Below are 12654 nucleotides of genomic sequence, written 5' to 3' on the forward strand. Positions count from 1 at the left end.
CTTAGCAATGCACATTACTAATCAAAAAGTATGTCTTCATGGAGCCTAATTTTTAATTAATATCCTAATGTTTTTTGGTATAAAAAAAATCTATAATTTTGACCCACACAATGTATTTTTTTATACCTGCACTACTTATGACTGGTTTTGTGGTCCAGGGTCACACACCACACACACACACACACACACACACACACACACACACACACACACACAAACAAACACAAACACATACATATATATATATATATATATATATATATATATATATATATATATATATATATATATACATAGTTCTTCCCTATTCTAAGTATTTTCTGATATATGGAGTGGCAAAATGAGATTATCTGTATAAACATTTGACTCTTAATATGTAAAAAAAAAAAAGAGTTTTGAAACTGACTTCATCCACTGTTTAGATTTTTGTACTAGAAATATCCAAATCAGCACATATTTCATTAAATAATGGCTCATTTACATATTAAAACAAACTTTTAGACAACTTGCAATACAGAAAAGTTTGCAAGTGATAACGCTCAGTTATTTTTTACCCTGTATACCTAAACGCAAATTTAAAACTTTTATTTTGAAATGCCTCCACAGAAGTTCAGTAGCGCGAAGAAAGTGACGTCGTGCGCGCTCTCAGCCAATAGCGAATCGAGAACGAAGCACGCCGACAGAATCCGAACTTCATTCCGTGCTCACGGTGATTTGTTTATGTTTATTTAAACACAGTGCAGAGAGAGTCTCATGGAGGCTGTGTTGAGACACCTAACCAACATCCTGGAGTTACTGGCCGTGTCTCAAACGGACCGCGTCAGTGAATGGGACCATCACACAACGCTCCGGGCGTTTCAGTGGGCTGAGTACTGCGAGCAGCTCCACTCCCGCTTCCAGTCCAACCCTACGGTTCGATCCGCGCTGGAGTCCGGTCTGAATGACACCAACCAGCGCCTGCAGGATACTCTGCCGTCCTACTCTCCAGTCGTGTTCTCTGAACTGGCTCAGTGTCAATATATGCTGCTCGTTCATTTACTTACAAACCCTTCTGCTGAGAACTCCGTTATGCAAATGCTTTTCACAGATGCACAAGAATCACAGCTTGATCAGAACAGCCTCATCACGTGCAAATCAGCGTTTACTGTGTTATGCCGCACGCTGGACAGGACTAACGTTAGTCATGATGGGTTACCAGCTGAAGCAGTGGTCAGAGGCAAACTTCTCGGGAAGCTCTTGAACTCTATACTGAGTCGGTCTGGTAATGATGAGTATGCGAGAACACTGCTGGATTGCATCCTTCATGACAGCGCGGGAAAACTGGAAAGCCTTTATGACATCATCGCAGCTGCGTTCCATTCGAATGTTGACGAAACGTACTCCGCCACTCAGCTCTTCATCCTCGACTGGCTGCGAGACCACGATGTATGTTTCACTAAACTGTGCAGATCTCTGTCTCCTGGGGTTTGTACTGTCCTCTCCCGACAGTCTTCAGAGTTTAAACAGGCATATTGGGGTGTTTTAAAACACTGGGCGTCTTGCTTGGAGTATGAGGTCTTGGAGAGTCTATGGGTGCCGACATCAGATGGACAAGTTAGCTTTAACACGCTGACTGATCGATTCAAAGATTTATTGAATTCAGGACCACCTTTAAAAGAAGAGACAAAAACTGAACTCAAAACACTCAAACGCGAAGCTGGAGACTTCAGTGTGAAAGGCATTAATATATGGACTGATGTAATCATCCAGCTGAAGATGTAAATACATCTGATTAAAAGTTTAAAAGTCTATTAGTTATTTATAACAGTATGGTGTGTTTGATAGAAGTATTTTCCGCACGTTTTAAAAATATATAATTTTAAATATTCATTATTGAAAGACAGAGTTTTTTTTTAAAATCATTTTAAGTTATTGATGTTTGTTTTATTAAAAGAGCCATCATAATATTAACTTATTCTTTTCATATTTCATAACATTTCTGAACACAATTTTGTTCCTCAGTATTAAAACAGTTTAGAGAAGGAAAAGCAGTCTCCCAGCAGACAGGGGGCGACAGTGCTCTTTACACCATCATCCATGCCTTTTATTTGAGGGCTAGGTTCCCCTTATGGTATTTTATTTATTTCTTAAATACTAGTCTGTATCTGTTACTGTTGTTATCCTGTTTGAAGTTTTTGTATTTCCTGGGGAATTATTTCATTCGAGTAGATCATTGATATTCAGCCTTATTAAATGTATCTGGATAATAGATGATAAACAAACACAGTGTTATTTACAGTCAAATTTAAAAGGCAATATATACATATACACTAAAAATGATTAATTGAATTTACTATTTTTTTAAGGTAAGTGTTTTAAAATTTATTTTAGATACATTTAAATAAACAAATTGAGTTGACTAACTTTCAACTTTTTTTTAACTTAAATGCAGCTAAAATAAATTGATCGCAACCACTTACCTTTAAAAAAAATTGTAAATTCTATGAATATATATATATTTTTTTCAGTGTATAAGGGCCACCGGTGCAGTCAAAAACTTCCTTTTCCACAAATTTTCTATGCATGCAAATTGTATAATATCCAAGGTACATTTCTATACTGTAAAAAGTTTTCACCAGTTTTAACTTAAAAACATAAGTTCAGCAGCTGCCTTAAAAATGTAAGTTAAATCAACTTAAAACTACTATTCATTTCAACTCACAATAAAAAAATGATTACTTTTAAGTTGATTTAACTTACATTTTTAATGCTGGTGAAAACTTTTTACAGTGTAGTAATTGTGCAGTTAATTCTCATATTGTATTTTTAGAAAGTTTGGGAATATTTGTCCTCTCCCCAAATGTGTCACTACTGAAACACAGTCATATATAATTTAATAAGAAGGGTTATATTGACCTATTAAGATTTTGCTTACATCTACCTTTATTCATTTTCAGAGGTAAATCAATAACAATTGCAATTTTAACAATATTTCAAGTGTAATTAATGAAATTTTTGTTGTATTTTGAATCCAATTTTTCTTTGTAAAAGGCAAAAAAGTTGATCATACTGATTTTAAAAAGTCAACAATTCATTAGTTTGAATATACATTGAACAAAAACTATCAAAACATCTTAGTTGATAATTCAGTACACTTTATTTCTGATAAAACTTCCCATGTTTTGGTCGTGACAGTAATGCTTCGGTAGCGTCCACATCACGTGACAAAATTAACTCATACTAAAACACTAAAACATACTAAAAAATTTTTTATTTCCACCAAACATATAACTCCCAAATAAGTGTTTATATATTTGGAAAAATGTTCGGTAGTGACATTCTTTAAAGTTACACACAGATTTGTCATACTTTTGAACACATTTACCTTAAAATGAAGGAGCCTATCTACTCACCATGTAGCTATGAGAGAGGGACACATAAATATTTTGTAAACATAAATGTAGCTCTGTAGTTAAAATCAAGGACTAAAACATTTTTCACATAAAGTTTAATAATTTACAAAAAAAAAAAGGAATAAAACACTTTTTTTTCCAATATAATTTTCATAAATTGAAATTTAGGGATTAGGATTGGTATCTACTAAATTATGTTTTTATATAGGTTTCAATAGATAATAGAAGGATCTTAGTAAACATCTAAGATTTGAATACTTAAATGCTTTTTAAATGCGCAGCTATTCTGATTTTAAAAGTAAAAAGTCATAGGTATTCACTGATCAAAAATACAATCCGATACAATGCACAGCAGGCTTAAGCTCTTAAAAATAAAGGTGCTTTACGATGCCATAGAAGAACCTTTTTTGTCTTATTGGTTCCATAAAGAACCTTAAACATCTGAAGAACCTTCTTCAGATTATAAAAAGGTAAGAGATGGTTCTTTAAAGAACCTTTGACTGAATGTTTTTTTGTGGAACTGAAACTGGTTCTTCGATGGCATCGCTGTGAAGAACCTTTTAAAGCAGCTTTATTTTTAAGGGTGTATTCTGTATTTCATCTGTATAGTATAATTAAAAAATACACTCGTTCATTAAAGAGAAATGCTGCTGGGCTGCACTGAATAGGCTGCGTGACAGATGGTGGCATCACTGTCACCTTGGCAACCGTTGGCATTAAGCACAGGATTTCATTTGAAATAGAAGGAAGAGGCCAGGCAGCAAACGCGTGCGCCTCTTAAATTGGTCCCCGGGGACACGCAGACGCGTGCTCCGTGGGCTGGCTTTCATATGTCTGTCATATTAAGGAGGAGGAGAAAGAGATCAGGAATCTGCATGGGCTGGGGGTCACCCCACGTTCAGTGATTTATGAGGTCACTTGAGGTTGTCGAAACCTGCAATGAAACCTCATTGCTTATGACTTCATCTGAATTCTCAATAGCATTGTGCTGTTTGGTGACGCTTGAAAACAGGACCTCATTTCCTTTACTAAATGCTGAATCAGTCAATCTAATCTCTAAATAGATTTTGCATCCTTTGACAAAGTGATTTTTATCTCTAGTTATAAGTTTATGTTTTTTTGAGGCCTGAAATGTTTTCAATATTTATAGAAATCTGTTTTGTCGATATTGTTTGAGAATGTGTTGTGTCTTGACTAGGGCTGCCGCTAACGACTATTTTTATATAGATTAATCTATCGACTAATTTCCCACCAAAAAAAAAACTATTTTACTTCAGAACATTTTATTTTTATAAAATTAATTAATTGCAGATGTTTTTGATTATTACGTTTTAATGAAACCATTACAATGGAATCCAGAAAAGTAATGGAAAATAATTTGGTAAAAAATAAAACTGTAACACTCAATTAATTAGATTAATTAAAAAAATAACTATTAAAACAGAGTATAGAAAAATTAAAATGTATTTCATAAGGCCCTATAATTATAATTAGGCTTTTTGTGGTAATATATGTAGATGTAAGTGAACAACAGCCTTTAAAATGACTTAAAATACATATATAATAGCACTGATGCAATAATAATTCATTCAAATAAAAAAACAAAACAAAAGCGACAAATCATATGGGTTTATTGCACAAAACTGTTGAAATACATAATGTATAATAAACAATAGAGCTAATGTACATTACGCGTTAAAACAAAGGCCAACTGTCAGGATTGTGTCTTGTTCTGTTCTGTTTTCCTAGTGTTTTTCCCCTGTGTTTCTAGTGTACTTGGTTTATTCCGTTTGCTCCCCCTTTTGGTTCATGTTCATTTGGTTCAGTCTTGCCCATATTTGTACTTCCCCTTATTATCTCTTTTGTAGCCACTCCCCTGTTTCTGTGTATAAATAGTCTCTTGTTCCTCACTCCATTTGTCTGGTGTTAAAGTCTACGTGTTTGTTTTGCTCCTCGGTTTTGTTTTGTGAAGTTGCGACGTGTTTTGTTACTCCTTGTCCTTTTGCTTTGCTTTTTACAAATAAATCTGTGTTTTGTTTGCAACCCCGATTTCCTCGTGTGTTCCCCTGGCTCCTCTTCTCCGCACGTGTGACACAAACGCCCTGACGATTGTTTTTATACATTACTGGCGATTTAATTCTTGTTTAATATTGACTACCCTGCTGAAAACCAGGCTGGTTGACCAGCTAAAACGAGCCAACCAGCCTAGGCTGGTTTTAGATGTTTTTTTTTTTTTTTTCACCAGGGTAAACAACATTTAATTCAAATATCCACTTAATCTTTAATATTTGGATTTCCGGGAGACGCAAGTGTCGAGTTTATTTTCGGTCTGCCAGGAAAGCGCAGACTGTTTTACTCTGTGTTTTGCTAAGAGGTGCTTATGCAGACGCCATTGTTGTTATACACTTTTGCAACGTTCGTAAACAAATTACTGAGGTACTGCTTGTTCTCTCTCTTCTTCTTTAACTTTCAATGCTGGTTATTTCAATGGCTGACTTGCTGCACGCCAGTCTGTTGTTGTGGGGGCATTTCCACGCCCCGAAACGTGACGCTGAACGAAACAAACTTTGATTGGTTGTTTAACATGTCGGTCAAATGGCCTTATGGACGGGCCTTGGCCAATGAAAGCTGCCATGAATTCCAGACCTTCAGCCGTCTAGCTACACTAGACTACACTTCTTATAGGTTTATAAATGATTTACCTTACAAATCTGATAAAATGGCGCACGTTGCGTTCCTAGATGAGCGTTATAATAAACATTAGAATAAACCAAAACTCACAACATCACGCAGAGATGGAGTTTGAGTAAATGTAAATGGTGACAGTTCCTGTAGAACAGCTGTGAATGGAGCTTCTGAGATGCACGTACGTAACGTACATGTATGTATATAACTGACGCACATATATTAATCCTGCATCGCATATATTTATTTAACTGAATCGTAGCGTTTGCGAATTCACAAGTATGCTTAATTATGGTTTTAAGTGGGTTTAATATATAATCCACTTCCGGTATTTTGCCAGTTAGTCGACACGGGCAAAATAAAATTAAGGATTTAAAAAATTAAAAATAAAAAATCGAAAAGTCGATTAGAATCAACACTTCGCCACAGCTCTAGTTTTGACTAACGTGCTGAAAAAAAAAACAGCTGGTTGGCAGGTTGTAGCTGGTTTAGGCTGGAAGTAGCTGGTCTCTTGGTCAGGCTGGTTTTTGCTGGTAGTTTCCCAGCCTGACCGGCTAAGACCAGCCTGGCCAGGCTGGGAAAGTGGCCAAAACCCCTCTAAACCCTGGTGAAAAAAAAACAGCTAAGCTGGTTTAGCTGGTCACAGCTGGTCAGCAGGCTGGTTTTAGAGGGGTTTTGGCCACTTTTCCAGCCTGGGCAGGCTGGGAGACCAGCTACTTCCAGCTTAAACCAGCTAAGACCAGCCAACCAGCCTAGGCTGGGTAACATATGGCAGCTAATGGCGTTTAAGGAAATATCTGGAAAGTTTAAGGTAACATTTTTTAATTAGTGAGCAAAAACCAAAGAGCACTGCAATTATCCCTGTTCATCGATACTGCAAAAAAACTGCAGACACTTCAAAGTAGTTTCTCTCTGTTCTGATGCTGTAGAGATGCTGTGCTTTCTCTGACAGCAGACAAATAGTTCTTCATTTTTTTCTGGTCCCTGTCTCCTTGGAAACAAAGAAAATGTGTTTTCTCAGCTCAAATATGCACTGAGAAAGCAGCAGGGCAATGCTGAGAAAACACAACCGTTTCCACAGTGAATAATCAGAGGCGAGATTTCCTCCCTAACACAGCAATTCATTATGGACTTCTTTTTGAAAAAGGGAGGAAAAATCTTGTTGTCATTATTCAGCCATAATACAGATATTTTCCCGTCTCTCGTTTGTGGAGAGGCGTTAGTCAGGAATGCTGGAATGCCTTTCAAGTGTTAGATGTAAATTAATTACTCGTACACAGGGTTATTTCATTCACCTTCCCATGATTCTGCTCATCTCAATCATTTAAATCTAACATACACCTAATTTCTTTGTTTTCACTTTCACATTTAACCCATTTGTGGCCAATTTTTTTTCTGAAAGGTTTCATGCATATAGTCACTATGTGAACATGTTCTGCTTTTTTCCCCAGGTTTTTTTTTCTTCTCGAAAATTTTATGTGAATGTGTGATGAGCAAATATGTTGCATGCACCCCTTCAGTGTCAAATTTTAAAAGGAGGAGCATCTAACTCCAAATAACTGCTGTCAGCACTCTGCTGAAAAAAACAGCTTAAACCAGCCTAAGTTCTCCCAGCCAGTCCAGTTAAGGCAGTGGCCAAAACCCCTATAAAACTAACCTGCTGACCAGCTAAGACCAGGCTGGATTACCAGCTAAACCAGCCTAACATGGCTGGTTTGTCTTAGTTTAAACTGGAAGTAGCTGGTTTTAGCTGGTCTCCCAGCCAGACCAGCTAAGGAAGTGGACAAAACCCCTATAAAACCAGCCTGCTGACCTGCTAAATCCAGCCTAATATGGATGCTTTGTCTTACCTAGTTTAAACTGGAAGTAGCTAGTTTTAGCTGGTCTCCCAGCCTGGGTAGGCTAACCAGCTAAGAAAGTGACCAAAACCCCTCTAAACCAGTCTGCTGACCAGCTAAAACTAGCCAGCCAGCTTTTTTTCTAGCAGGGAAACTTATAGCATCTATCTTATAATGTTAGATATGAAAACACAACAGACAACAAAATTTGTCTTAAAGTGGTGGAACATAGTGCAGAACAAAGTGCAGCCATTTTTTGTGTATCAAAAAGTCAAATTAAAATTAATAAATAAAAATAAATGTATTCGTACATTTTCTGAAAAAAGTGGTGCTTGCCGTGAAAAAACTTATACTAATAGTAACCCTAATCATGTTAGCGTCATGTGAACAACATGCTAACAACATGTTAATTGTGTTAGCATTATGCTAACAACATGCTAACACAAGCTAGCATGATGTTAACATGTTTTAAACAAGCTGTTAATGTGATAAGCATAATGCTAGCAACATACTAACATGTTGTTAGCTTGATTAGCATGTCGCTAGCATGATGCGAACATGTTTTTAACCAAAAGTTTTTTGTTTTTTTTATTAAACCTTTAAATAACAAACAGGCGTTGTTGTTGTTGTCTTTCATTTTTAAACAAATTTAACACTACATCCAAACAGCATATAATAAACAAAATTGTACAAAAAGATAAATAAATAAAACATCAAAGATAACATGAGTAGCATAATGCTAGCAACCTATAGATCTCTTGTAAGATTTGTTTTGTTTGGATGATTTTAGAGACCTTCATGATTATTATTTTTACGTATACAGCTACTAACGCGCCTCTGTGTGTGCGTGCCCTTAGTGTAGTGCAAGCTGAAGTCATCATTTTTTGTGAGGAGGACTATAAATTTGCAATGTGTACATGTGCAAAAGGAGTACACTAGCATATCGATTTCTTCGACATATGCACAGAACCCTCAAAACCTTAATTTTGAAGTTTTTACTGCTTAATTAATGCAGTAGTATTGATTTCAGCACCAGCATCACAATCTGCAGACTCAAAGACACACATTAAATGGCTTCTAAATAACCAAGGTATTGCTAAAAATTGCTTAATTATTAGAACACACAGAATAAAGAAAAACACATGTTCCCCACATACAAAGACACACCTTCATTATCTGTAGTCCCTATAGACGTGTTGAGCTGGTGTGAGTGTGTGTTGGGGGCGGGGTGTTGACAGCACCAATGAGGACATGGTTTGTTAAACATGTGATGAAAAGCGCAGCTTGGAGAGAGTGCAGACAGATGAAGGATACTGCTTTTTAGAAAGATGCTGAAGGACAAACACTGATATTCCTTTGTCATTTGTTCCTATTGTACACCTCTAATGTCTTGAACTGAGCTCAGAATGTGTTTAACATTTACTAATGTTTAAACAAAGGTATATGCAATCTTTCTTTCCTCATTTAAACATCTGACATATACAGAAATTGATATAAGGCTACTCATAATAATATAGGAGAGTTGTATCAGTATAAGCTGTCACGTCATTTGGGCTGACATGTTTAGATTAGCAAATCTACCAGACTGTAAACTAAAGCGTCTCCCTATTCTCTTACTCATGGAAAATCCACAAAAGGATATCAAAAATGTTTCCTCATCTGACATGCCGATGTCATTTAAGTTAAAACTTGTGTAGCATTTGGTTTGTGAGTAATAACAGAATTACTCAGAGGTTCCAGACAAACTGCCTTTGGATTAATTAGCACTTGCTCTGTTTGTAATATCTGCTGATCAGTTCTTCACACCTCCGTCACTCATGTGTTCTCAGTTCTGCACAAGAGCAGAAAGGAAGTTTAAAAAAAAAAAGGGATTTGGTGTAGAGATCACTATTTGTGTCATTCTAAAACTCATACCAGCCCAAAATCTGGGGTACACTCTGAAAAATAAAGGTGCTTTACAAGGTTCTTCACAGCGATGCCATAGAAAAAACATTTTTGGTTCCAGAAAGAACCATCTTTTTCTTACCTTTTTATAATCTTGCCACAAAGAACCTTTTGTGAAAGGTTCTTTAGATGTTAAAGGTTCTTTATGGAACCGTTTAGACAAAAAAAAGTTCTTCTATGGCATCGTGAAGCACCCTTATTTTTAAGACTGTATATCAAAGACAATGTTCGGCATGGTGCAATAGAAGGGGAACCAGAAATAAAAAGAAAAAAGGAAAGGAAGGAGGAATAAAATTGGAAAGGGAACAGGAACAAGTACGGAAAAGAGAAGATGAAGAGAAAACCGAATAGAAAAGCAAAAAAGATTGGGAAAAGGAAGAAGTGGAGTAGTGAAAGAGAAGGGGGATCAGAGTGGAAGAGGAAAGGAAGCCATAAAGGTAAGGGAAAGGGAAAAGAAGGGGACAGGAATGTAAAATAAAGGAGAAAGAGAATCGAAACAGGAAAGAAAAAAGGAAGTTGAAGAGCAAACAGAACAGAAAGGTGAACAAGAATGGCAATGAGAAGACGTGGAATGGTAAGGAGGACCAGAAAGGAAACTATAAAGGAAGGGGAATGGAAAGGCGAACCAGTCAGAAAGGAGAAAGGGACAGGATGGTGAAATAAATGGAAAGCAAAATGAAAAAGGTAATGGGAACAATAAAAGAAAAAGAAAACAGAATAGAAAGGTAAACAAGAATGGGAATGGTAAGAAGTGGAATGGTGAAGTAGAAGGGGGAATATTGAAGTGAGATCAGAAAAGAAGGAGGAATGGAATGTGAACAGGAAAGCAAAAGGAAAGCAGAAAACAAGAAAGGAAGGGTAAATGGAAAGGGGGCGACCGGAAGAGAAAAAAGAACATGAAGGGAAGGACGGTGGCTGTCAAATACTCAGTATTTGAGAACACAGAGCCTAATATGTGACAGTGATGTGTCATAGAGACACTTTCATATCACTGTTTGTACATGTCTGTGTTTTAGGGTGCATTGTTTCTTGCAGACATTATTTGCTCTCCTCTGTTATAATAGTGGTTCAGAACAGCTCCCAATCCTTCGTTATATTGGCTGGTTTCATCTGCAGGCTTGATGCCATACAACACTCTCGACAGCTCTGCTGATAGATAACTATATAAATAGATCTCCACATGGACCAGAGTGTGTGTTCACAAGCAGCTGCTGTTAGTGAGAATGTGTGAGTTTGGTAGGAGTATTTGCCACACAGTCTGGGGTAATGAATCTAGGAAGTGGGTCAGGTTCTATGATACATGTAGTGTAGTGGTAGCATAGTGGCTAAGTGTCAGGGCTGGATGAACTTTGTAGTTTAGGGTTTCTTAAATCCAGTCCTGGAGGGCCAATCTCCTGCAGTTTAGCTCAAAGCCTGACAAATCTCACCTTTATGGAAATTTCTAGTAACTCCAAAGACCTTGATTGGCTTGATTAGCAAGTCTTCGACTGGCATTGGAGCTAAACTTTACAGTAGGGCTGAGCAACTTTGGTCCTTGAGGGCCACTGTCCGCAATCTTGAAGACATTGGCTGCATACGAAAACTGAAAAACGCTGCCTTTGGAGGACATATTTCAAGGTAGGTTTCCATTGCTGTTTTGCAAAATTTACCTCATTCGAATTGCCTAAAAAAACACCTCATGCGAGCGTAAAAACTTTGTTGCGATATGCAATTGACGCGTTTCCATTAGGCGTATTTTCAAATCGCAATTTCAATTTGTGCAGTTTAAAGGGTAATGGAAACGCAGCTATTGACGGATAAGGCAGCGAGGCAACAAGTCAGCTGCCTAGGTTTTGCGGCCATTGATTCGCTTGTTTAGGTGTGTTTAATTAGGGTTGGAGCTAAACTCTGCAGGCCAGTGGCCCTTCAGGATCAAAGTTGCCCAGCCCTGCTCTACAGGTTCAAATTTACGAAACCTTGTCTACTTTCTGGCTTCTCCAATCGCTATTGTACACTTCAAAAAAGCATTGGCATGGTTGTTCCAGTGTCCATGTAGAACAAGGGTGACCAATTCTGCTCCTGGACGGACAATTTCCTGCAGAGTTTAGCTCCAACCAGCTCCAACACACTTGTCTGAAAGTTTGTAGTAAATCTAAATACCTTGATTAGCTGGGTCAGGTGTGTTTATTTAGGATTAGGGCTAAACTCTGCAGTATAATTGCCTTCCAAGCATAAGACACCTCTATTGTAGTACCATAAAGCCAAGTAGACACTAGCTGCGCTTCCATTACAGATTTGCACAAAACTTTGGCGCTATTTTATAAATGTCGTTTAAAAAGTACTGTGAAATATGGTTTCCAATAACCAATGTTATGCGAATTAAACATATTTTTTTTCTTCTCACGATAGGTCATGGCATTTTTGTGGGATTTTGGCTTTAAGTGACCTGTAAATGCAAGAAAACCATTTCCATTGCTGTTTTGCAAAATATTCCTTTTTGAATTGCCTGAAAAACCACCTTATGTGAGCATAAAAACCTTTTTTTATGATATATGGGAGTTTTTGCTCAATTGACACATTTCCATCAGGCATACTTTCAATTCGCAATTTCAATTTGTACAATTTAAAGGGTAATGGAAACGCAGCTACTGAGACACTTGGAAGTGACAAACACATTTAAAGAGATTCAGTTTCTCCAACCTTGATCAAACCCACCTGCCTGCAACTTTCTTGTGATCCTAAAGACCTGAATTAACTTGTTCAGGTGTGTTTGATTAGGGCTGGAGCTGAACTCTGCAGGAAAATGGATCTTGCAG

At 37.1% G+C, this 12654-nt stretch overlaps 1 protein-coding gene across 1 annotated transcript; it reads left to right on the forward strand.

The window, feature by feature from the left end:
- Positions 1-670: 670 nt before the first annotated feature.
- On the forward strand, positions 671-1869 carry fancf (FA complementation group F). Its single transcript, XM_073832244.1, has one exon. The coding sequence runs from the start codon at positions 754-756 to the stop codon at positions 1759-1761; it is 1008 nt and encodes a 335-aa protein (XP_073688345.1). The 5' UTR covers positions 671-753; the 3' UTR covers positions 1762-1869.
- Positions 1870-12654: the final 10785 nt, after the last annotated feature.

This window comes from Garra rufa, chromosome 25 (genome assembly GCF_049309525.1).
Source record: "Garra rufa chromosome 25, GarRuf1.0, whole genome shotgun sequence".
Taxonomy (NCBI): Eukaryota; Metazoa; Chordata; class Actinopteri; order Cypriniformes; family Cyprinidae; genus Garra; species Garra rufa.